This window comes from Lissotriton vulgaris, chromosome 1_1 (genome assembly GCF_964263255.1).
Source record: "Lissotriton vulgaris chromosome 1_1, aLisVul1.2, whole genome shotgun sequence".
Lineage (NCBI taxonomy): Eukaryota > Metazoa > Chordata > Amphibia > Caudata > Salamandridae > Lissotriton > Lissotriton vulgaris.
In genome coordinates, this window is record NC_141685.1 from 410,126,574 (window position 1) to 410,154,423 (window position 27,850).

Genomic DNA, 27,850 nt, shown 5'->3' on the forward strand with positions numbered 1-27,850 from the left:
ATAGCCGTTGCAGGGGTGCAGGGTGGGGGGGGTTGGCGTTTCTTGTTTTCTTTCTGCTATCGCTAATATGGTTTACCTTTTTTCTCAATCTCTTTTTAAGTTTTTCCTATACTAGCAATGTTGTTGAAATATCCTGATTCTGTTTTTCGAATTCCAGTGTCTGGTTGCCATGATTCTTTTGCTGTTTCGATTTTATGGGTGGGAGGTCCAGAGGGTCCGCATTTAAATTGTCTACTGATTGTAAGGTTGTAAGTCTTATTCCGTATTCATTACTGTTGGCCTCTCAGGGATTATTCTGTTGTTCCATGTTTATCCTGCTGTCAATCCTGTTCACTCTATTATCAACATCTTGTTTAAAATAATAAAAAGATTTATAAAAAAATAATAATCTAAAATGTACTTCTGCATGTACTTTAGTATTAACGTCTGATATTGTCTAGAGACCTGACACTTGGTATTGAATATATGTTTGATACTCTAATGCTCTAAAACACGGGTTCATATTCTGTCTTGCTAGTAACTTAAACTGCAGAAAACCACTTGCTGATTATTCTACAGTCCAAAAACTGAAAATGTAATTGTACCAACAAGCTATATGTTTTTTATATTTATGAAGTCACCGGCACACCAATGAGATTGGACGAGGCCCAGACATATGCGAAGACAACTATGCAATTTCAAACTAAATACTATTCAAAATAAATGAAAATTCCAATAAACATTTTCTAGCTGCCTCATCATGCTTCTTAATCAAACCACTAAATAAATTGTGGTTGGAATAAGAATCAGTGCAGATTACACCTTTATTTTGTTTATATGTCAAGCATCAAGCCAAGATAACGGAGGACTGTGCCACTCCAAATGTAATAGTTAACTTAGATAAGTATTTAGAATAAACTTCCAATGTGAAATTCTCTACGGTTCAAATGATTTCAGTTTATTGTGATATTCCCAAAAGGAGAAGCTACAGTACATGTATACATGTGCCAATGTATTTATACAGCACTGATTTGAAAACAGAGTTGTGAAGACCGGGGAGAGAGAATTTTAGAGGTACCACCTGCTAATCAATATATTCACATGTTGATTTTAAGGGAATACCATGGTACCATAAAGTACATGCAGACATCATTTGTACTGCTCTGAGCCACACCAGCTGCCAGACTGGACTTACAGACCAGATGAGCAAACTAATCTGAAGGAACAGTAAAAATGTCTTAGTTCATTGCAAAAGACAACCCAATGCACAAGACAGGGCAACTGTTGGTGTAATATTTTAATGTACAGATCAACAGTTTAAATATAATAGAACAAGGGCGAGAGACCTAGGAAAGGGAATGCAATGTAATACACTCTGTATTCCCACCAACTATATCTCCTACTTGCTATATTTTTTTTTAGACCTGCGAGATATACCTGCTGACTATTGTCTTGTTTTTTTATGGTTTTCTTTTGTTTCAGTTAAAAAATAAAAACAGTTTTTTATATATATATATATATATATATATATATATATATATATATATATATATATATATATATATATATATATATATCTATATATATATATATATATATATATACAATAGTACAGGCTAAATGACCTAGAAACATAATTTCCAACTGGGACCAAAGCAGAATAATCAAGTGTGAAGTCATGTCCGAATCAAAACATGTACTTAAAAATTCCAGCATTTATATGCTGTACTGCCTTTTATGAAAGAGGATTTTTTTTCCTCTTTTTCAGGCATGGCTGCACTCAATGTGATCTGTGAAGCATTACTGTAATTATTAGAGAGACCATTCTAATTGAGTGGCTTTTTTATTGATCAGATTCAATCTGTCAAAGATAATTTTTTTGTAGTTACATTTTTCTAAAATAACCCAATAATGCAAGAATTACAGGAAAAGACCCTTCTGTAGAGGACCATCCATCTCATGTTAGATGTCTAGGTGCATTTCTTGGAATACAAATGGTTGACGTTCACATGCCTCTAAAGCCTCACATTGTGGTCTTTCTGTATTTATCTGTAAGAAAAGACCACACACGGTATTGATGCCTACCATGTGTTCTCAGTTAAATGACTTTGCCTCCAGTAACAAATTAGTTCAGCAAGCACTGGAACATAGGCTGAATAATATACGTACTCATATAGCTCCTGAAACTATGATAGAAAGGGCCATTTTTTCCCCTGACTTATCACAGCCATATTACAGGTTGGTAAGTAATTTCTGCTAAGCTACTTCTATTTCAAATAACCAAACCATTTGGAGCAACTGCAGTTTTTCACTTTGTTGAACGGGTTATGTAGGTGCCTCATCACACAGACATCTATTCATCCGCAATTCACTTCAATTTGGTAATTAATGCCCAGCATTGTTAAGGCAAGCTCTTTTACCCAGTCCGGCCCATGCCTCGTTACTAGTAGCATTATAGGGCTAATAGGGATTATATTCACCACCAACATCATAGTCTTAGGGGTGTAGGCATATTGCCCCTTACATATGTGGGTCCTGGGTACCATTCCCTTAATTCCTTCATGTCTGCACAAAGTTAATCTCTTGCTTGTTTTTTGTAGAGCAGAGGAAGGACCCAGTAAAAAATTACATTACTACGGAGCAGCAACCCCAATTAACAGAAGGTCACAAATGAGCTGCTGTTCAGCATTAGTTATATATATTTATTCTGTCTCATCTGAAATTTAATTAAATGTCATGGAGACCTACAAATTTAAATGGCTACATATCTGTGTTGGGAATTTACTCCAGACAGAGTTGCCAATTAGAGATGCCATGTATATAGGGCTCCTCTAAACTCACTTTTAATCTGTGAAGTATATCAACTAATAAGACAAAAATATGATTTATGACAAAGTTCTAAATGCCACTGCAAAATAAATTACCTTGTCTTTAAGATCTTTCTCTTCAACGTTCTGCACGTATTTAATCATTTTATGAATGACTGGATCCAGCATCGGCTGTAAAAGAGAGAATTATTGTCTGAATCTGATGAATGTGGATAAAATGTACATAAAATCATTATACGCCCGTCTCTAATATTTCCAAAACAGAAACAGCACTTAAGTTTCACACAAAGCCCTCTCAAAAGGAAGACCATGCTACAACGTTCTTGAAACCTTTTAGGAAAAATTAGGGTTAGACAGTTAATTTGAAAAGTCATACAATGGCTGTGGCTATGTAGAAATGTGTCACCAAGCATTCTTAGTAGAAGGTACTTAAGAGTCTTAAAGACTACTAAAATTACATTGATGCCCTTGTGTAGTAAATCTAGGATAATGTGCGTCGCGTAAACAAAAAGAAATACACAATTGCATAAAAGCTTGGACAACAATGTCACATCATTAAGCCTTAATAAAAGTAGAATGTATGTAAAATCATACTCATGTTTGAAGCAGATGTTTACTTGTAACAACAATTTCACTAGGCAAATTGATTTCTTTCTAGATTTTCTCTGGTACTTGATTGTGAGAGATACCTTGACATCTCAGAATATAAAAATGAAGCAGACCCAATTTATTTCAGGTCCTTTCAGAAAGAAAGCACTGCAAGGTCTGAAAAAAGAAACCAGGGGAGCTTCTATTTTAATATTAGCACTTTGGCAGAAAGGAATTCTCCTACAGAGCTCACCTAGTCTCCAAAAATTAGAAAATATGGCAAATGTTTCTTCATTCAAATAAGTTCCATTAAATCTTTGAAACTAGAATTTCAGTAAATAATAGAAATAAAATCTTTCTGTTCTGAAATAATTTGTTGGAAACAAAAACAACGATTTACTGTAGGGATAAATTATGCCTAAGGTGCTTAAGCTACAATGAACAAATGGTATCGCTATATAGATGACGTCTTTATCATCTGGACCAGGACCCGGTCAAATTCTACAAATGGTTAAACAGAAGGAAAGAAGATATGAAATTCCCAATCACGTATGATTCTATAAGATTGAATTTCCATAACCTTTTGATTGAAGAAAGAAAAGATAATAGCGGTCAGCTTATACGTCAAACCCACAGATCGAAATGTGTTATACTTCTTAAGTAAGTATCCAAGAACATTAAAGAAAACTTCCTTTTGGTCAATTCCTCCATATTAAGAGGAATTGCACTAGTAAGGATGATTACTTCAAGAATGCAAATATTCTTGTTGATAAACTCACTGATAGAGGTTACCCTAAGAAGCAGGATAAGACCGCCTTGAAAAGAGCAGGTTTACTTCGCGTGAAACACTGTGTGAACAAAAATAAAATGATCAACTTGCGCATTCACTTCCAATCCTAAGGCCAATAAAGTTAATCGCATCATCCAAAATATTGGAAAATTCTATTGAGCTTTGCATTATTCTTTCAACTACTATGTGAAATGCCCCTGCGACAAGCTGTATACAGGTCAAACCACATCCTGTCAAGACACGCATTCTTCAAAACAAGTCTCATATCAGGTGTCACACACAAGTCGTACCAATGGTCGAACACTATAAGAGTATAAATCATTCTGAAGATGAGTTGCTTGTCAATCATTTTTGTTGAGCAATGTGACCCTAGGGGTTACCCACTGCATCCATTCTGTCAAATATCAAGGCAACAATGATTTAGAAGTCCTGTACAGCCACTATAGGCCTCAATAATCAGGATGAAATAGGGTCCCTGATATAAATTACCAATTGTTTTTTTTCTTCTTTTTACTGTGATGGTATATGTACTGTATAGTTTCTACACGTGGCTCATGAATGGCACATAATCAAATACCAGAGCTCATGTATGATTATTTATAAGTTCTCGCAGCACTCTCTTGCTAATGTACTCATTGATAAGTGCATACTATAAGCAAAGGTTTCTGATGTAACTTCATATACGTGACACTTGTAGTCTACAGCTGCTGTAAACAATAGGTACATTTGTAAAGACAGTTTGTTTATACATCTGCAGTGCGATTCCTTTTGTATAGATTCTGAACCTTTTACATTAGTCATATATGAACATTTGCTGATTATTTTTAATGTATGCTATACAGTAGATTTTCTGTATTATGTAAGCAATATTTCTCAGTAATAGGAATTGTTGATCTACGAATTATGGAGTTAATAACAATCTCATTTGTTGAATTTTGTAGCCTGGCATAATACACACCACATTTCAAAATGGCCGCCTAGATCCATGCAACTCACATGACCCCTGCTAGCATGTATGTTTCAAGTCAAGTCTACCGCAGGCTTTGATTTATTATGCGGTCACGGTGTCAAAAAGCCAGCACTCTTCCACACTCACTGTCACGGTCACTGATAGATAGGACCACTCGCACAGTGTCTCTCTACAAGGTAGTTTGAATTATTTTTCCCTCAGTCACTAGGAGGAAGGCAATGTGATTTCTTATGGTGCCTTGATGATCATACAGTTGCATGGAGCTTCTTATTCAGATTTTTGATATTTTTCAGCTTTATTTTTAGGAGTTGTATATAATACGCTAATGGTAATTTATCTCCCCATCTTTTTATGCACTAAATTTATTTCACACAGTCATCCACATCTATTAATTTTTCTCTCCTGCACAGGATTTTTAGTTGTGGGTGAAGGATTGGAGAGTCTCTCTTCTATGCGGATTTGCGTGTAGTGCAGTGCCGTGCAGTGCAGTGCAGTGAGCACATGCATGTCTATGCATGGTTATTAGAATTGTGGTGCACCAGTTTTATTACCAAGGTTCATGATTGACTTGCTCCAAGATCACATATTATAGGGGTCATATGTATTTACAAAGGCTTTACCATGACCTGCAATGAGGAGTATTATCTTTTTTGGTATGTATGCTGTGATTCGAAATATGCATGACGCAATGAACTTCATGTACCGGTATGTACAATGGTTATCTGACACATGTGGCACGCATACTTAGTACTTCACATTCTCCAGGCATACCATAATCTACTAGTTTCTAGTGTACCCACATCATGCAGTGTGACTAATGGTACTATTGGTATAATTATGTATAGAGAGGGATGCGTTTTGCATGTATATATTAGAGGTGTGAATTTTTTGTTTCTTTTAAATTCCAGGCTCAGGCTCTCTTGTCTTCCTAGGCCTGAGGAAGTCTAAAAAGATTACGAAATGTGTCTCCCTGTTGTATGGAGGAGTCCAACGACAGACATTGTATTTTGATCACATCAGTCATAAGAAAAAAGTAAAGGGCAGTGTCCCCAGGACTCCCTTGACTCTGTTACTATCTCCGGGTGGATTGAAAGTTGGACTAATTATACTTATCAATTATAGGTTTATGTTAATTTGTTATTCTTGGTGTTCAGCTATCTCCAAATACGTTTCTATCCCTCAATACCAAACTTACACAACTAGATATAATTCCCAGACAGTGTAGACTTGGGCATAGCCCTCTATTGTGGTATGCTGTAATGAAACTAGGCCATAACATTCTGAGTCTTAACTTACTTCCCAATGATGTCGGTTAATATATTAACATGTAATGCGCAAAAGGCTGGATTCACCCTTAAAAAGAAAGTCTCAGTTTAAGTGGATGTATTGTAATGATCCAGCCAAAGCATTTTTGCAAGAAACACACAAACAGAAGGATGTCCACAGACTCTTTATGCTGCTTTACCCTCTGCAATACCATCTCCAGTACCTACAAAAACAAAGGGGGTGTGATACTCCTTCTAAAAGGGTTGCAGCTCCATGCAGATTGCACTCACATAAATAATGAAGGGCACATTTTGATACTCAAGTGGGACTGGAGGAATCCCAGAGGACTCGGTCTTGTACTTATGGAACCAGGCATAAAAAAGCCCGATTTTAAACGGATTTATTTAAAATAATTGCTGAATTAATGGAGGGCCTTTTGATACTCAGTGGCGATTTTAATGCAACCACAGACCCCACACTATATCACTCGACAGTTAAACACAGTGGTCCCTAAATTACTTCGACATTCCTGGAGGGTACTGGGAAGTTCGATTTAGCAAACCTATGGGGGACATCACATGGGGTAAAAGAGCATTACCATCGATCTAGAATGTCCACAGAACTTCATCCAGACTGGATATAATATACATAAAAATTACATTTGTTCAGATTTCAATCGAGTTGGTTTGGAACACAGATTCTATCAGACCAGGCACCTGTGTTTCTGCAATATGACTTGGAAGCACCTGAGTTGTTTCCCGTTAGGCAATGGCGCATACACAAGGTAGTTTTTCGGAACTCCATGGTGTGCAACGCTATCACGAAATCCCTTGGCCATTACCTTTGTGAAAATTACAAGATATCTACATCTCTCTCACCAAGGTGGGATGAGGCCAAAACGATCTTACATGGCGAAATCTTATCACATACTATCAATTTCTTCCGAAGAAACAGACCTAAAAGTGACATTGGAGAGGGAAGTCTTCGTCTTAAAAAGAAACATGAATGGCCTCTTGTAAATCCTACAGAGTTTTACAAAAGGTTAGGGAGAACTGGAACACATTTTTCTAGGAGCAAAATCGCTACAAATATACTCTGTACCAAACAACTCATATAGAAAATGCAATAAAGGTGATAGACTTCTTGCTTAAAAAATACAACTGATCCAATAGGAATATAAAGAAATCCTGATTCTCCCCTGAGGTATCAAGACAACGGAGACTGATGACATAATTTAGGTAGTTAATGAATACTACACGGACCTTTAAGGTAAACATACCCATGGCACCAGGCAGATTACAGTAAAAAAGCCCCAGGCCGGACAGTTTAACCACAACTTTGTTGATACCCATGGCCCAAATGTTTCATTCTTTCTTGGATATAGAGTTAGTTTCTCAATCCATGTTGAAATCCAAAAACAGTTCTAGTTCTCAAAGTCCACGATTGGCCTGAACTCTGCAGATTGTATAGGCCCATAGCTCTGCTGAATAATGTTAAAATGTACAGCAAAATATTAGTCAAACAAATAGGGAGAATTTGGCCCATTTTAATTCAACATGTGCAATCAGGATTCATTAGGGGGAGGGCAGGCTCAAGATAATGTTCACATGCTCTCAATTTGTGCTAGAGAGCAGTACAAACACAAACTTTGATACCCGTCACTCAACACGGAGAAAGCATTTGATGGGCTAGATTAAAACTATATGTTCAAGCTCCTGGGCAAAACGGAGTTGGGTCCCTGAATCAAATGATTTATCAAAGAAAACTTTGTCCAGCTTTTCACGTCATTGAAAATCCTTAATAACCATAGCAAAATATTAACTTTAAGTAGTGGCACATGTCAGGGATGCCCCCTCCCTCCCAGTATCTGTGCCCTTGGTTTAGAACCACTCATCCAAAAAGTAAATACTAACTAACCCTCAGATGAAGGGTGTGGTTCTTAAAAAACAAATCACTTACAAATTGGTATTATTCACGGACAACAAGGTCTGTTTTGTCCTGTAACATCACTCCCAGTTCTCATAAACGAATTGGGCCCTCTATAGTTTCTGCCCTTAAAATTAATAATAAAACATCTGTCGCAATGGGTATCCTACACATGCAGAATACTTGGATTGAGTTGTTGAGTATACTAGGGTTTGGGACAGCAACAGGATATTCGGAATATGTGGGGGACCAAATGTCTGCGCAGAGGCAATAACTGTATGAGATTAACATACTCCTTAAAAGATATTTAAAGATGAAGGAAGCTTGACATTTCCAGTTTGGGCTGAATAGCCTACATTAAAATGAATGTCATCCCTAGGTTACTGTACGTTGCCCAGATCTCAACACTCACATTTCCAAAAGAAACACTACAACACATTCAAGAGAAATTGCTGACTTTGACTTGGAGAGGTAAATCCCTGTGTGTGCGCAAGAGAATCCTCCATCGTAGAAAGTATGAAGAATGCTTGGGATTTCCTCAAATTTAATGATATGGGCTTACCACTCAATTACAAACTTTGTTGGATCTTACCACACCTAAAAGTTGTAAACTTTGGGTAAACTTAGAATACACATATTCATCTAAAACAATCCACAGAGTCAACTGAAATCCATTCAGATTACATTAATCCACTGTAACGTTGTTCAAAGGGGTGGTATTTCCATGTATCTATCCCCAATGTAACCCTAATTGAATAACCCAGAGTTGCTTCCTGGAACTATGGACAGGGATTTTATTAACTAGTTCAAATACAATCGCAATAAACTACATGGTCAAAAAAGGTAAACCTGTTCCGCTCGAGTCATGCAGCCTGGCGGCTAAATCCTTAATTTATCCTACTCGGCGGCCCTGCTGACAGTTCAACCTACAGCCTGGCACAGCTCTCGACCTGCTGAGGCCATATTAGGTCATCTCTGCTCCCACTACGACAACGCCAAGATTCTGCCGCAGGAGCGGGCGAAGCAGCGTGGAGCATAGGAGCGGCTTCAGTAACTACGTGAGTCTGCGGCCCCCCACAAGGCGCCTAGGCCCAACAGTGCAAGTCGGGCAGCGGAACCGGGGGCCAGAGACCGGCTCGATACACCGGCTGACGCAGCACAGTGAGCGAAGACTCTGCCTTGAGAGACTATCATTTGGGGCGGGTTGCACTGGACTTGGCAACATTGGAAGCGGTAGGTGGAGCGCTGCGCGGGACCTTCGCTACTGTCACCCTTCTCGGACTTCTTGGCGGCCAAGGACACGTAACCCCTACCACCCTGGCATGTTCTCCTACACCCAGAGGCCACCCGAAGCACTCGCGCTGCCCTCACTGGCATAAACGCCTGCAACACAGCGCTGCGGCCTGCTCTTACCTCCTGCTGTTGCCTTTTTAGCGGCGCAATCCATGGACACAGCTCTTCTCCTCACAAGCTGTCACATGGTCCTGACAAGGGGACGGAACATAGAGCCAAGAATCAACCGCTTACCTGTACCCTTCTACCAGCTGTTTATGAGCGCCTGAAATTCCTGAGCAAGCGCCACTACGCGACCAAGTGCGGCCGACCCCCATCTTGTGCTGCGTGGTGCTGGGCAAGCAGCGCGATCCTTCTCCGCATGCTGTTTTTGCCTATACGAGGAGCTGCGCTTAGATGCAGGCGCGCTTGATGGTGTGAGGCTCCTGCCACAGCGCCATAACACAGACAACGCTCCGGACTTCCCCCAACCCTTGTGTGCCCTATTTTAGGGGACTTGCTCCAGCGCCAAACTTGACTTCCCACTGTGCTGGTGCTCTGAGACTCCCTTGGGATGTGATATGTTGCGCAATACAAGTATCCAGACTAGACTAGACTAGACTGTAGTACTGCTGCACATACATGGACTCGCCAAGACCAGTCTACTGACCTCCTTGAACCCACCAGACCGGCCCGACTCCACCCAGGGGCAAGCACGTGCTTGAGGGCACAAAGAACTGATTGCACTGGCCTGCTCGCAACCGGTGATCTAGAGGGGCTGCTCCCTGCCTACAACCCCAACAACCATGCTCCAGCGGGCATAAGAGGAACACCCCTCACACCACTGCTTCATCTACACCCGCCCAACAATAGATACGGCGCAAATCATCTCCTTTACTTATTGGGCGCATGCAACAGCACTGCAAGTACATAGCCAGGTAGTGGATAGGTGGACAATGTCGACATGCATGGACGCCATCGCGCATAATCTGGAGGGGCATGAGGACCGCATAAAAGAGGCAGAACCCCGCATTTAGGCTACTGAGGACACAACATCCCGGGCCACAACACAAATCGCCCACATGGGTAAACTTCTGAAACTCATTGCTGCGAAGAATGAGGACTTAGAAGCGCAAATTAGGCGCAATAATATTTGCGTCCTAAAGATCCCTGAGTCGACCAAGACAGGGAAGATGGAGGAATACGTCGAGAAACTGCTGATTTAGTCTATCGGAGCAGAATCCTTGTCCAATCAGTTTATAGTAGAACATGCGCACCGTACCCTTGGACCGCCCCGCCACCGGGCAGCACACCACGCCCCATCATAGCAAGACTTTTGAACTATAGGGATTGGGATGTTGCACTCCATGTAGCGAGAAGCAAACAACAACTATCCTACAATGACAATACGTTCTCCATATATACGGATTTTACCCCTACAGTTCAAGGAGAGGTGCAAATTCACAGAAGTTAAAAAAAAGCTACGACTGGCCCAAATGTATTATGCGCTACTATACCCAGCAAGCCTCAGAGTTACTCACCAGGGCAAACAACGTTTTTTCACTAAACCACAGGTAGTGGACAAGTGCTTAAAACATTAGAAACGTACAGGTCGCAATACTGGGCCATTGTCGTCGTCTCAGCAATCCTCTTCGATGGGAGCGGAAGATGACCCACAATGAACGCTACACTGGTGTTCGCTGTTGCCCGAAAGACAGCTGGACAGCTGGGACTACCTCACGGGACACAATTTGTTCAGCTGGTAGGCCAATCTGAGCTCTTTCTAATGGCACGCCAGGCACCCTCTGCCCCCAGAGCCCAGCCATTCCGTCCGACATGGACTCTACGGGCGAGGAGAGTACCTGTGCTGGCACCTAGGGGTTCCCCCCAACGGGCATTCCCCGCTTTTAACTGCATAGATCTTGCAGCGTATGTTTTATTTTGTTTGTTTTTGATGGGGACAAGTGACGGAGGGTGGGCGATCACTTCTGGCAAGTTGGGGCTGCTTCAGTGGGTGGGGACAGGGGGGAATGTTTAAGTTTACACATGTCTTTAACAAATCAAGATGTCTTCTTTAACAGTCCAGTATGTATGGTGCGCAATTTAGTTTCTTTGCAGTCGGCACACAGTATAGATCTGTATCTTGCACACATCCATGAATTGGGATACACCCTAAAAGCACAACGCCCTTTATTGCAAGATATAAAGGTCCATGGCTAAAAGTGATACCGAGAAACTTAATATTATCACATGGAACATCAGGGGACTAGGGGACTAGGGGACCCAAGGAAAAAAAGACACATATTGGCCTATTTAGACAGGCATCAAGTACACATAGCTATGTTACAGGAAACGCATTTTAATCCTCAGAACACTAATAATTTTGCATGCAGGTGGGAGGAACATAGAATCTTTTCCTTTTATTCATCCTACGCAAGGGGAACGGCCACACTCTTAGACATAAGCTCCAACCACATAATTTGGGGAGGAGACTTCAATGTCACGTGTAACCCAACCATTGACAGGTCCCCCCCTGCTCCCCATCACTAAACTAAAGCATGTACCGTTCTGCAGGACACGCTGACTACTTATCACCTGATAGATGCCTGATAGATGCCTGAAGACACACATCCCCACAAGCTGGAGGGTACACATTACACTGCGCAAGCAGCATCATGGGCGTGGTTGGATTACTGGTTTCTGTCCTGAGGGCTGGGTCCAGCTATATTTAAGGTGCAGCACTTGGCCAGAACCTACTCAGACCACACCCCGGTCAAACTCACACTGTCCTCATCAGGCTATGGCCCTTCACACAGCAGCTTGAGATTACATGCTCCTTCCAATTAGACACGGTATTTCAGGCAGAACTGGAGGAAGAAGTGAAGGATTTTTTCATACGAAATAAGGACTCAGTAGATAGTGTGGAGATCATTTGGGAGACATTCAAGGTCACACTCCGGTGGTTCTGCATATCAAAGGATTCCAGTGTAGTCAAAGACATCACTATTACACTGTTAAAATTAGAACCAGAGCTTAAGGCTCTAGAAGCGAAAATGGCCCCGGACCGTCTCACTCAGCTTAGATTCAGAGATACGCTCACAGACTACATGGACAAAGCACAGAGAGAAACACGATTCAGGGGTAAATACTGGGTAGCCCGTGGGGAGGAAGAAAGGCTGGGCAAGGCATTGGCAGACACGATTAGAAAGCTACGCTATTCCAACTATGTATTAGAGCTCGACGGGCCGGATGAAATGGTCTACCGAGACACCACAAATATACTCAATGCTTTTACAAGTCATTATGCCCAACTCTACACCACAAACAGGACAGATGGTTTGAATCTAGAGAGTTATCTGGGAGATATGGCATTGGGATGGCTGAGCGATGTGCAGCTGGAGTTTTTGTGCGCCCCGTTTGAGCTAGATGAGGTTAGGGAGGCCATCATGCACATGCAATCGGGGAAGATTACCAGTGCGGATGGCATTCCTATAGAGTTCTACATAACGTATATAGATCAGATGGCCCCTATAATGCGCGAGGTGTACGAAGATTCACTGGACGCTGGCTGCCTCCCACCATCCATGAGGGAGTCCTTCATCATTTCGCTCTTGAAGCACGGGAAATCACTCAGTCAGTGCGATTAATATAGGCCACTGTCCATCCTCAATTGTGATGCAAAAATACTAGCCAAGCTTATTGCCACCCGGCTTAGCTTATTGATGGAAAATCTGATTCTCCCCGACCAATCTGGTCTTGTACCGGGGAGAGCTACCTCCCATAATTTAAGAACCCTCTTTACCGTTTTAAATAATGTTTCCCCTGAGCTACCCCTGGCAGCTGTTTTTTTGGATGCTACTAAGGCTTTTGATTCAATGGAGTGGGACTATATCTTCGGGGCGATGTTACGAATGGGTTTCCTGCCCCTTTTCCTCTCCTAGATCCAGCTACTATCCCACTTACCAGTTGCTAAGGAACTAATAAACTGACACATATCCCAGGCATTCCCGATCACCAGAGGCACCCGACAGGGGTGCCCTGACCCCCCTTACTTTTCACACTTGCGGTTGAACCATTGGCGGCGAAACTGTGCAACACCATAATGATAAAGCCTTATGGTGCAATACGAGGCGATACTTCCATCTCTATATGCCGACGATATCACACTATATATTCGAGACCCACAACAAAATTTAAATCCGGTCCTCAGAGAATTCATTGTCTTTGGGAAACTCTCAGGGATTCACATTAACTGGGGAAAGTCTTGTGTCTTTCCCCTTACGACTGTAAGGACTCGCTTTCCGCTGAATTACCCCTTAGAGTGGTGTGAGGAGGATGTGCGTTATCTGGGCATTCGTATTACCAGAGATTACGGCACAGTACTGACTCGCATAAATAGACTACATTACCCGCTGGATTATGCTACCCCTCTCAATGGTGTGGCAGGCGTCCCTAATTAAAATGGTCATACTCTTCCCCCCCCCACCCAACTACTCTATCTCTTTTTAAACATACCATTCCATCAGGAGGGATTTTCCCTATATCTGTTCCAGAACTCCATTTTCTCTTGAGTCCAATCCAGTTTAGACTGGACGCCATTTTCAGTGAAAACCTGCTCTTCATGACTGTCAAGGTTGTGTACTATACTTTTGGTGGTGGACATGCTGTTGTGAGTGCGCACAGTTGATTGGGGTATAAGATTTGATTCACTTTTGAAATGTTGGGTGCTATCCACCCACTCTGTCATTATTTTGTCTGTTTATTTTTTTATAATAACTGTGTCATCCCTTTTTCCTTATGGATTGTCTTGCTCAAGGTTTGAGCTTATTCGGTCCGGTTTTTTACTTTTTACAATCTTCTACCTTATTTCCCCCACAGACAGCTTTTTCAGCCCTGCCTCTCACACAATATTACGCATCAATGTATTGATGACCACCCTTTGGTCACGAATGAAAAATTAAAGTATGCAATGAGCGCCCCGACGAAGGAATGTTGTAATATATTGGTACTTTCCGAAACGCGCATCAGCACTTTTCTTTGTGTGTGCTCTGTATGTTACATTGTGATTTGTTGATTTTGTTAAAGTGATGTCCGATGTTTTTCATTTTGTAATTGTATGTGATGTATATTTATTGTATGTGTTGGGTCTATTTGTCCTAGGTTGCTGGATATATAGTGTGTACCTTTATCTTTGTTCATAGTTATTTGTGGGCTGTGTTTATGTTTTATGAATATCTGTGTAGAGTGTATAGTAATATATTTTTATGTGATACTTTGTGTACTATCATGGATGACTTTTTCTACATTTTTGTTTGTTTTTAAAAAAAAAAGAAAATAAATGATAAATAAAAAGCATATGATTCTAAATATTTTGGAGCTACTGTCCTTTTTGCTTATATCTGGGGACATCTTTTGACGTTCTTCAGTTTGATATTTATTTGAAACACTCAGGTCAGAATTGACAGGTCTGGTGTGAGGAGGTAAACAGCCGAGGTGGCAGTGGAATATTCTCACCAGACCACATTCACAAGGAGGGTTTGAATTATACTATATAAGTGCGCAGGCCCACTACTGGGTGCATCAGTCACGATATATGCCGCAAGTAGCGGCTGAGCACTGGCTCGCAGGCCCCATTCCTATCACGGCGCATTATATGACACACCTGGCTCTAGGGACAAGACACCCACCTCTGTTACATGTACAATCACAGCGTATCAGCGCATAGGTCGCATGCTGGAAACCCCCCTGCTTTACTTCACACTGCTGCCTCTCACGTATCATCCTAAAATGCCCCTTGTCCAAGAGATGGCATTCCATAAGTTCAAGGACCAAACTCACATCAAAACCTGGCGGGACCGTTACCCCAATGGCCAGTTCCGCAAGGCCGAGCACGTATTTCAGGAAATACAACAAACTCCACTTGATGTCTTTTTATATATACGACTCAGACAAGGAGTCCGCTCTCTAAACCCGGAGTTTCCGGCTACACCCACAGTGCTTGCTCCACTACAATTAATTCTAAAAAACAGGGCGGCAAGCCGCCTCGTCTCCGTGATATACCACACAGTACACACACAGAGTAGAACCGACTACACTATTAGGCACGTGATGGAGCGAAAAGATGGGCTTTGACTTGACAGCTGAACAATGGGAATAATGCTGTTCGCAGACTGAACTTGGTCTCGGCCAGAAGCAGGCTACGTATAACACACTAAAAGTTTCTCCATCAGTTGTATTACACCCCAGCCAAGATGCACAGATACAAACTGCGGGACTCAGACAGATGCAAAAGATGCCACGCACCGGGAGCTGACTTTCTGCATCTGGCTTGGGAGTAGCCGGGGGTGCATGACTACTGGAATCACGTTTTCGCAGCCTTGGAACTGATGACAAGCACCCACATTGAACCCACACCGCTTCTGGCCCTGCTGGGTTATGTCAAACCAATACAGGCAGCACATCGCAAGTATGTAGCCCTCGCACTAGTCATGGCCAAGAGGCAGGTGGCTTGTAGCTAGGGCAGGGGAAGGGCACACAAATTCAAGGTCTGGCTCGATTACTTAGTTATTTGTCAGGAACAACTCACCAGTTATGCGGAACTGTTACCCAGGACCTCCAGGGCCAGAGATATTTGGGGTCCCCTGACATGCTATCTTTTAGGGCACCCACGCGAGAACCAAGCTGCTGAAACCGAGGCGCCTGCGTTTTAAGGTGTCACGAGGGAATGCACCACTGCAATATATATGCCTCCCTTGCGAGTGACTGATGCTATCCCTAAATACATGTACTCCACCCTTGCAAGCTCAGACATGCCATGCACACATGCGTTTGATCCTACCGTTACAGCAGGAATGTAGCATAATTATGCTAAGAATGTGTAACAAATAACTAGCAATGCTTGATATCTGAGGTCCTATGTACTGACCTAATGTAATGTCAATTATACATTGGTTTATATGAAGATACCGTATTGTGCCTTATTGTATTACACTGTTGTAGTCCAACAACATGGGGATCTGCGGATTTACTATATTGATATTGTGCTGTCTGTTTTTGCATAAATACTTCCATTGTATTGTTTGATTGAAAATCAATAAATAAATTAAAAAAAAAAAATTTAATAAACAGAAGCTTTGCTAGCAGAACAAGTTACAAAAAAAAGTATCACCAGAGAGTATACATTTTTAGCGGGTCAACCAAACTGACGTATGCCATTAAAAGGAAAGAGGAATTAGGCGGCAAAATAGATTAAGCCTCTTGGTTACACATTTGGGAGCCAGAAGCCTCATGCTCTTTAATTTGCACCCAATACAAGGAACCTGTATAAATGCTATAAGAAATTGGGTTATTATTTGAGATGGGTGAGAGCCCCACTGAAGTAATAAACACAATCTTTTCAGAGCAAACCAGAAAAGTCATTAAGTAAACCTGTGCTTACCGCTCTTGTAGCTTGACACAAGAAAACTTTATCACAACAGATTGTTTGAGGTCTTGCACAGATCTAAAGCATATACTCACACTTTCCCTTACGCAAATATAAAATGGGTGTTAAGGTAAATCATACCAGAGGATAACCTGACTGCATCCTTTTAAACACAATAGTAAAGAATTTCTATTTACCTGTACGGTTGAAGAGTTCAGATATTCAGCACACACTCCCAAAGGCTGAACTAATGCAGACACAGCCTGTAAAATAAAGATCAGATTGTGGAGTTCTATTCTTGTATTTTATAAATGGTACAGAAACAAACAGAAGCTTAAATCTTACCGTGGTAAACATATCCCACACATCCTGTGCTAACATTTCTTAAACAATCATTTGTAAACTTTAAACACGTTATTTTAGACACTAAAGGAAAAGTGACAAATTAAAGAAGTCACATGAAAGGCTTTATTTAGTTGAGATAGGAGAGCGGAGGGAGCAGAGTTGTTACGGGAAGAACATAGGGGCTTGCGTAGGACGCCAATCTCTATGCAGTGGAATAGGTTAATGGAGGTATACGCTGCAATCGATATACTGGCATATTGAGCGTAGAGATGCCTACCCCCTGACTCCCCACAGAAGCCAGGTGCAACTATAAGAGGTTATGTCAAAATTACTCTTCCATCTCGGACAGTGGTACGGGGAAAGGAGGAAATACAGTGGTAACATGTATGCGGGGGATCACACATGTGAATATGTTACTAGCCAGAAAGGTCAGAGCTGCAATTTATTTATTTATTTATTTATTATTCCAATTTGTAAAGCGCATATGTATGCCCGTGGGCGTCTTGGCGCTGAGATTTCAGTTAGGGGTTCTGAGGGGTAGCAGGGGTAGCAAGGGGGAGGGAAGGGTGGGGGGTTGTTCTGAATAATCACGGATGAAGATGGTATAATTGCAACAATAGTCGATGTAATTTGGATGCGATTGACGCAAAGTAACATAATTGTAAAACATGAGATATGCTCTGACAACCTGTTTTTGTTTACGCAATGATGTACGGTTAATTTTGACTTATGTGCGAATTTATAGGTTTGTTTTGACGTCCTGTTGCTTAATTGATGTCATACCAAGAGTCAAGAACTGTACAAAATAACTTGATACGTAACTCTGCAGTGTATGTATGATTTTTGCACACATCAATAAAAATATGTTTTAAAAAAACTATACAGGAGTCATCAAATGTCCTATTCTATCCATTGGAGGAGCAAGGATAATTGCTTATGGTTTCAGTGGAGATTCCCTTGAGGGATAACTAGTATTACAGATAATACGCTATTCGTTCTTCAAGAGATCTTACTTGAGAATCATTAACACTGAATAGCACTGGAAAGACAAAATGTTCTTTATTCAAAGATATGGAGCTAACCAAGAGTTGGGGGGGATAACTTATTGATGTTGATTTTTCTCCTGCTTGCTTTCTTTATTAATGTTCTCATTTAGTTGTTCCTCTTCATCAAATACCTCCATGTCATGATTGAAACGGTGGAGGGGAGAACACACCCTTTAGATCATACTTAATGTCTGCAAATGTGATGTTGTCCCTCAGGACAGTGCCTAGCTAAGATTGGAAATTTCTTCAGTAGGAGACTGGTATAGGCAAGGGCTGACAGATTTAGTGATACTAGGTGGTACAGATACATTTGCTTAGGGTGATTCTTCACCTATTTATGTAATTGGAAGGGATGACACTACTTGAGATTTGGAACTTGGTGGGGAAATAAATAATGATATTAATAAGATGATGGTGATGATCAAGTGCTTCAATTAGTTGGCTGAAGGGATTGCCTGGACTTTGCAGTAGACTCCACTATGAACGTGATGGATGTGGCTGGTGGCTAAGCAGGAACTGAGTTAAGTGAGTCATGGACGTTATAGTCAAACAATAATAGTGCCTTGTAAGGTGCTACAGGTGACTTAGAAGAGCTGTAATGAATCAGCAGTCCATGAAAAGACAATGGACTGTCAACAAGCACTTACCAGGCCAAAGAGATTGAATAGCCCATCTCAGGACAGCACCTTTCTTATTTTTAGCCCCCTTGTTTCCAATCTTCAGATACATTTCTAATTAACTTGAGAAGTATAGTTATTATGCTTTAGGTCTCGCTACCTAATGAGGCAAATACTAGCCATGCTCATTTTAGAAAAAAAAAGTAATGTGTCCATGACTTTGTTACTGACATTTTACCAAAACGAGGTGATCTTAATACAATCAAATGTCAAGTAATGAACAATGCCCATGTTAACTTATGTTCTCTTATCTGCCTATTTTGACCTATCAGACATTTCTCAGAAACAGAGCGTTCTTATATCATTTCCGTTATTCTACGTGCCAGTAGCCCAGAAACCATCCCTGTCCACAATGTAAATGTTTTTCGGGCACTAATATGGAAAACTGATAATAGGAGGCAAAAATGTTAACACAACAAAACAATAAAAAGAAACTTACACCAAGTTCAAGATCGTTTGTATTCAGTTTTGACTGAAAAGCTGCAAATCCTCCCAATTCTCCAAACTAAAAGACAAAAAGTGGAAACATTTAATCGGTCACGTTCTTTTGGTACACGTTTCGTGGAATGCATTGTACTATAGTGGACTTCTGTATATAAAGCCGTAAGGACAGATGGGTAACAATGAAATACCTTCCTAAATAGAGACTGATTCATGGCTGAAAAGTAAGTCACAGAACTGGGGTTAAGGGCAGAGCTCCATTAGGAATGTTTTACATCTGAACGTATCCCAAATATCTGCAAAGCAATTATGCCATTTCAATAGTAAATATGTTAGTACAGAGGTCACTCAAACATAGCACCAACTGGCTCTTTCAGTATCAGCGATGCTACAGACAGATGGGTGCTAGAGCGGGTGGGTGCGTGACTGCTGGTATGTTGGATCCTTACTTTACTTACCCATCAGTTAAACAAACTGGTATGTGTTTTAGTGAACCTAAAAACACTTCAGAAAGCACCAACCCCGCACTAAAATGAGCACAGCTCACTTAGGTGTGTGCATTAAACAGTCACATTTTACAGTTATGCATACTGTTCAAAGCATACGGTACGAAAATATTTTTCATAAAGTAACATCATATATGATAGAGGTGTAGCTTGAAGCAGGATATTTTGTGATGCACCCAATGAAGTGGAGCACAACAGGGCAGATCAGTGGAGTTTTCTCTCTGCAATAGTGTTAAAAAGTATAACTAAGTGCCTGCTTTCCGTTAAAGGTATGCATGCACTAAGTGCCTGCTTTCCATCAAAGGTAAGCATACATAACTCCGCAAAAAAGAAGCAACAAATGGCCTACGCTATTGGCTTATAAACTTAAGATTTGGAGACAGATTGGTCTAGCCCCTCTGGTGTAATGCATAGACCACTGCATAGCCAGGGAATATGCAACTTTATTTCTGCACAGAAAATTATCGTCTTCGCCTCCTACCTATGCACTTAAGAAGCACAAGAGAAATATGCACATATAATTACTATTACTATTAGAATCGTCACCAATCATGCTATCAATGCTTTCAGCAACGATGAAACCCCTACTGCAAGGTTTCAACATGACCACAGTAAATCAAGCATTACATTTTTCACCTGAAAACCAAAACATTTTCCATAAGAACCACATGCATCACAACATCAATGTGCTCCAAAAAATTCTCAGATTCTGGCTGAAGATAGCAAGTATCGTATAGTTTCTTACCGATCGGTGTAGTCTTGCAGCTTGAAGAATTTTCTTGATTCACATGCTGTGGATTATTCTGCTATCAAGTGGTTGGTTCCGGAATTGTTGTATTTGTCCTCTCTGTGGGCATCGACATACTCCTGTGACGTCGACAGGCTAGTGAATCCAGAAAATTCTTCAAACTGCAAAACTGCACGACAGGTAAGAAATGATACGTTCTGCAGCATGAATCTTTTCTGGATTCACATGCTGTGCATAGATTCTGTAGCGGATTGTTAGTTCTGTGGTGGCTGGGTGGAGGATGAGCGTTGGTTTATGAATAGATGTTGCAAGACTTTTTGTCCTACTTGTTCTACTTTATTCATTTGGATGTCAACACAGTAGTGTTTCATGAACTTGTGTATTGAAGACCATGTTGCTGCCATGCAATTGTCTTGAATTGGGGTACTGGCTAGAAAGGACATTGTTGCTCCTTTCTTTCTTGCTGAGTGAGCCCTTGGAGCTCTCTGTAATGTTTGTCCTGCTTGTTTGTGGCACAATTTTATTGCTAGTGCAATCCATCTTGCAATTGTGCTTTTGGTTACTAGCCTTCCCAGAAAAGTGTTAACAAAAAGATACAAAGAGTTGATTTGCCTTTCTGTTATCTTTTGTCTTTTCAATGTAATGCATGACTGTTCTTCTAGCGTCAAGATTGTTTTCGGACTACAGAAGAAAATTGGTATTGCTTGTGGAATCGATATACACCTTTGGCATAAAGTGTGGATCTGTTTTCATGACAATTCGGTCATTATGTATTTGGAATTAGGGTTCCAGTAATGTTAGAGCCTGCAACTCACTAACTCTACGTAGCGATATTACTATTAAAAAGGCCATCTTCAGTGGGAGCATCTGTGGATTCGCATTGTGTAGTGGCTCAAATGGTGCTTTCATCAGCTGAGCATGTACTATATTTAGGTTCCATGTGGGTGCTGGCACGGCCTTAAGTAGGGCGATTCTTTTTGCCCCTTCTAGGAACCTTTTGACCGCGTGAGAAGTGAAGAAGCTCTTCCCTGTGTGTCCTCTTGTATATGCTACAATTGCTGCAAAGTGAACTTTCAGTGAGGCGTAGGTCAGTTTACTATGTAGTACGTGTGTTAAGTCCTTCAGAACTGTCTTTTCCTTTGTGATTTTTTGGGAAAGATCTTCTTTGAGGCACCATAGAGAGTCTCTTCCATTTCGCCGTGGAACATTTCCTCGTGGTCAGCTTTCTTGCTTCTCTTAGGACTACCATTGTGCTTTCTGTAAGTTTTAGGTACGCAAATTCTATGTCCTCAGGAGCCATTCAGCGGGGCTCCGGGTTTCCAGTTCTGGTTGGAGCACTCTTCCATCCTGTATGGTTAGCAAGTCTAGTCTTTTTGGCAATTTGTGATTCGACTCTTGAGCTATCTCCAAGAACCAAGTCGGTCTCGCCCATTGTGGGGCAATGAGAATCATGGTCATGTGGCCAATTACTTTGTGTAGAAGTGGTATTGGGGGAGAAGCGTATGCAAATATCCCGGACGAGCTTATCCATAGCGCATTCCCTAGAGACGGTATGCACGATTGTCTGGATGCAAAGTGTTGGCATTTTGCATTGTGGGGTGTTGCCAATAGGTCCACCTCTGGAGTTCCCAATCTTCTGAATATCTTTTTGAGTTCGTACTGATGTATCTCCCACTCGTGGGATGATGAGGCTTGTCTGCTCAGCCTGTCCGCTCTACATTGTCCTTCCCTGGTAAGTGGATTGCTATTAAGTCTATGTTCAGTGGGATCACCCACCTCCAGATTTGCTGAGCTAGAGTGGACAGTGCCAGCGAATGTGTCCCACCATGCTTGTTGATGTAAAGCATGGTGGTTGTGTTGTGCGTTTATCAGAATTGTCTTTCTCTGTAGTTGCTTTTGAAAGGCTTTTAAGACTAGAAACACTGTTTTCAGTTCCAGAATGTTTATGTGCTGTGGAGCTTCTAGCTGTGTCCACAGTCTTATCGCTTTGAGGCTGTTCATGTGAGCACCCCATCCCACCTGTGAAGCATCTGTTATGGTCACGGGTGGAGGTGGTCGGGTGAGAGTCCTCCCTTGTGTTATGTTCTACTTGTTCCACATTCTATTTCTTGCGGTATTCTCTGTGTAACAACCACTAGATCTTCCCAACTACCCGTGGCTTGTGACCATTTTGTTTGAAGCCATTCTTGGAATGGTCTCATGTGTAGCCGAATTTTTGGGACTAAGTGAATACATGATGCCATCATTCTCAGTAGTGACCCTACTGTACTCACTGTCAGTGCTTTCCCCTCTGATAAAACGGTCTCTTTTTCAGTATGGATATTGCACGTTTCTCTGTTGGGAACACTTTCCCAAGCACTGTATTTATCCTTGCTCCAAAGAACAGTTTTTCTTGTTGTAGCTCTGTAGAGGATTTTTCCTATTGTATAGAAAAACCGAGGTTGGCCAATGTATTTATTACTTGGTGTATGTGAGTCTCACAAAGACTGTACGAGTTGGCCCTTACAAGCCAGTCATCTAAGGACGGGTATACATGGATCCCCTGTCTTAAGTGTGCGGCTACTGCTGCTAGGCACTTTGTGAACACCTTTGCTGCCGATTTTAGGCTGAATGTCAGCACTGAATTGGTAATGTGTGTTGACGATAAATTTAGATAGTCTTTTGTGTTTGCTGTTCATGGGGATGTGCAAATATGCATCCTTGAAGTCGAACGCTGCCATGTAGTCTCCTCCTTGCAATTGAGGTATTACCTCTTGTACGGTGGTCATTTTGAACTTTTGCGTCTTTACAAATTTGTTGAGGAATCTGAGGTCTAATATAGGATGCATTGTTCCATCTATTTTTGGAATTAGGAAGTACGTAGAGTAAATTCCCTTGTTTCTCTCTTTGTATGGTACGTGCTGTATTGCTTCTCTCGCTGATAGCTCTTGTACCTCTTGGAGTAACAGATCAGTTTCTCCTTTGGAGTGCACCTTCTTTCTTGGTGTTTTGTGTGGAGGTGTTTTGACAAGTTCTATGCAGTAACCATGTTGTATTATGTGTAAGATCCATTTATCTGAAGGGATCTTTTTCCATTCTGCGAGGAAATCTTTCAGTCTGCCCCTACTGGTGCAGAACGTTGTGTGAAATATGTGTTTCTTTTTTTGTATTTTTGTGTTTGTGCGCACCCTGTGTGTAGTTTTTAGAGGGTGTGTTACTGACTGAATGCAGTCTTTTTGATGTTGCGGGTGCTCCTCCCCTTTGAGGAAGTCCTCTTCCTGAGAGTGTCCTCGATAAGATTGTTTTTCCTGTTGGTATTGCCAACTATGTTGCTGTACCTGTTGATGGCTGTGGTTTCCTCCTTGGAAACCTTGTTGGTATGCCTGATGTGACGTAGAGGGGTGATGGTTACCTCTACCCGTTGGTCTTCTTGCAGAGCCGGTGAATCTACGTATTCAGTCTCTGAATTGTAGCGCCCCCATTAATCTAGCTGTTTCATGGTCCTTTTTTGTTGTTTAAGCATGACATCCACCGCGCTTCCAAAGAGCTGCTCTCCATCGAAAGGTGCATTCAATATGTTGTTTTGCACCTCTGGTTTAAATCTCGAGATCTGCAACCATGCATGTCTAATTTCTGTGGTGCCAATCATCATCTGTCTGCTTGATGTCTCTGCGGCATCTAGGGCTGATTTTAAGCACAAATTTGCAATGTTTTCCCCTCTTCTACCAGGTAGCTTGACCTTCTCTGATATTGCTCAGGTAGGTGTTTCAAAAGATCTCCTACCGCGTCCCAGTGCAGATATGCATGCCTGTTTAGTAAGGCATTGGAATTAGCAAGGTGCCACTGGTCCGCTACACTTCTCTCAACCTTTCTCCATATAAGGTCAATTCTTTTTCTTTCTTTATCAGGTGGTGGATCCGTCGTGGTCAATACATTTGCCCTTTTCCTGGCCGTGGCTCTTATGATGAGTCAGCTGTAACTGATGTAAATTGGGTCCTTGGAGGAGTATTTATACTTTTTAGCTCCCCTAGGTAAGATTGCCTTACATGTGGCATGCTCTTTAAATGCTTCCTTTCCCTGGTCTAGCACACTTGGTAGCATGGGCAGGAATTGGCTTCTTGACTGCGTAGGCATTAATGTCTCGAGCAAGAAGCACGATTGAGGCTTTTCTTCTTTGTGTTGAACCTCATAGGTCTCTGCTGCCTTCCTAATGTCATCATGAGTGGAAGGCCTTGAACGATAGGTGCCGTCAGCTTCCTCAGGAGAGTCTGTATCGAGATCTTGCCACTGTAGGTCTTGAACCTCTGGTTTCGGACTCAAGATTGGGGTGCTCTGCTTCCACGAAAAATTATTCTTCTTCTTGCTCCTCAAATGGTTCGGGCGTCACTGTGGGGCTCTAGCTCCTCCACGCCAGTTTCTTTTTCTGGAGATATTGTTGGCGCCATCTTGAATTGCTTCAAGCTTTCGTCAAATTCCTTCTCACATTGTAGGATACTGGCCATTTCGGCTTCCAGTCGGGTCTTTCTTCTCGATCACCGAAGCATGCATTTCGGAGTCAAGACTTTGACCTTCTCTTTGCACCAGAGCCTTTTCTGTTGCTTGCGTTTCAGCGTCAAAACCTTCAGGCTTTTTTTTGTGGTAGATGACGCCTTCTCCATTGACGCATGCTATGTGTCCGTGTTTTCGCTTTTTAACCTCTCTTGCCTCGACATCGATGCCATGATCTTCTTTCGAAGCCTTCGATTTCTCAAGGGTCTTTGCCGTTATGGAGTCCTTGTCTAAGGATCCTACGGAGTGTTTTTTCAGGGACGCCAATGCGGTCTTCGAATGCTTCGACACCAATGCTCCCTTCAAGGCCCTGGAGTCCGTCTTTTGGGACTTGTGTGCTGTTTGAGACCGACGGTTCTTTTACCTCTTGCAAAGTCTTCTTTATGACCTCCACAACTTGGATGCCTATGTCTGTGTTGCCCTGTGGCCCTTCGCGACATTGTCCTAGTCATCGCTGGAGAGCCCAAGGCTCCTTGCATGTTGTAATTGGCTCTTCTCTGCCTCTCTCTTACTCTCAACGTCTTCGGGGCAAACGCCAAAACGCGTTGCAGTCTTCACATCGATGATCGACTGGTAAGCAGAGATTGCAGACCGCATGCTGGTCCTTTTGGGCATATTTATGGTGGAAATTAGGGCAAAACTTAAATGGTGTCTTGACCATTACCACGTACAGGGAGCCTCCTGTACACGTATTTCCTGTAAGGTGTTTGACAAAGTGTTTTTTTCCCGTCCCTGCACATTCCAGCACCTCGTTTCGACATGCGGTACCTTGATTAGTAGTCTTTTGAAGTTGTTCTCTCTTTTCCTGTTATTTTCACTCCAACTTCCTGGAGCATCTCCTAAACAATCCAGACCTAACGGCAGAAAAAAGAATCCGAAGATGGCGACCAAAGTTGGGAGCTTCCGGAAGTAGCACGTAAACGTCACAGGAGGACACCAAATGGTGGTATGCAGACGCCCACAGAGAGAAAAAAAAAAGCAAATACAATAATTCGGGACTCAACCACTAGATGGCGGAATAATGCACAGCATGTGAATCCAGAAAAGATTCACTCTGCAAAAGTTATTATATACAAACATCTGGCAGTATCCAGTGCCAACTATTGCGCGGATTGTGATAGGAGGTAGATTTATAGTAGAGTCTTGCCTATGCGAAGGGGGCAAATAACACTTTATTCACAGAAGCCAATTCAGGAGTATGTGGAGTCACAAACTCTCCGGACTCTTAGCCTTATTTTTCAAAATGCTACAGTTTAAGACATCACTTATACTAAGCATTCCAGGCAATATTTTTATTTATTAGTTTACATACCCTATTCACAAGATCAACAAGCCACCCGTGAGGTTCCTGTAAAAAAGAAATTTAAAAAATGAAAGTTATATCACTCAAATAGGATTTACAATTTAAATGCTGTGTAATATTAGTAAGACTATATTTATGTTGTTAAAATCCACGTAAATGCATGTGCAGTCTCTCTAAAAACATTTGTGGAGGTGCAGACTAAGAACCCTCTGCTAATGGGGAGGATATAAACATATGTACTTATGTCATGCGGTCCTTCAGCTGCGGTAAAGAGGACTGCACAAAAAGAATAAAGGCTATAGGCCGGCACACAGTGTAGGTGAATTTGGCATAAGGATTAGTTACTTACCTGTAATCCTAGTTCTCTTCCAGGGGTATCCTGATTAAAGTCATTAGCATTAGAATATTCCCGCCCATGCGCGGGACCCCGGTAAACAATAGATTATATGTACCCTACATATATATACATATATATATATATACACACACACATATATATATACATATACATACATACATATACATACATATATATATATATACATACATACATATACATACATACATACATATATATACATACATATATATACATACATATATATATATACATACATACACATACATATATATACATACATATATATACATACATATATATACATACATATATATACATACATACATATATATATACATACACACATACATACATACATACACACATACATACATACATACACATACATACATACACACATACATACATACATACATACATATATACATACATATATACATACATACATATATATATACATACATACATACATACATACATACATACATACATATATATATATATATATATATATATATATACATACATACCTAAGAGGAAAATAGATGCACTTGAGGATTTGATAAAGACACAAATAGGAGGAAAAGAGACTAGCGAAGAAGGAGGAAAAAATCAAGGCCAGAAAAATTCATAAATTCAAGAGGGACAGAGATGATTATGCCAACGGGCAAATATTTACATTTGCGCGCCGCTATGATATTTTAAGAGTGGCCACAGCGAAAAACCGAGGCACAAAAAATGCTAATTGCAAAAAACACAGTTGATGGACAGAATGCAGAACAATGTCTTACATTCAGCCCAGTACAAAAGATGAAAAGGCTGAAAAGGCTGATAGCCAGAAACCGGTCCTTGGA

The 27,850-nt window shown here is 41.3% G+C and overlaps 1 protein-coding gene across 3 annotated transcripts in view; it reads right to left on the minus strand.

Annotated features, from left to right (window-relative positions):
• USP24 (ubiquitin specific peptidase 24) overlaps positions 1-27,850 on the minus strand; it is a 1,909,144-nt gene that overhangs the window by 1,731,165 nt on the left and 150,129 nt on the right. For all 3 annotated transcript variants that reach the window (XM_086952711.1, XM_086952716.1, XM_086952707.1), the window contains exons 6-9: positions 26,645-26,680; positions 19,550-19,615; positions 17,240-17,305; positions 2,904-2,978 (exon numbers count right to left, since the gene is read on the minus strand). In XM_086952711.1, the coding sequence (XP_086808837.1) occupies positions 2,904-2,978; positions 17,240-17,305; positions 19,550-19,615; positions 26,645-26,680 (243 nt within the window). The remainder of the gene's footprint in view (positions 1-2,903; positions 2,979-17,239; positions 17,306-19,549; positions 19,616-26,644; positions 26,681-27,850) is intronic.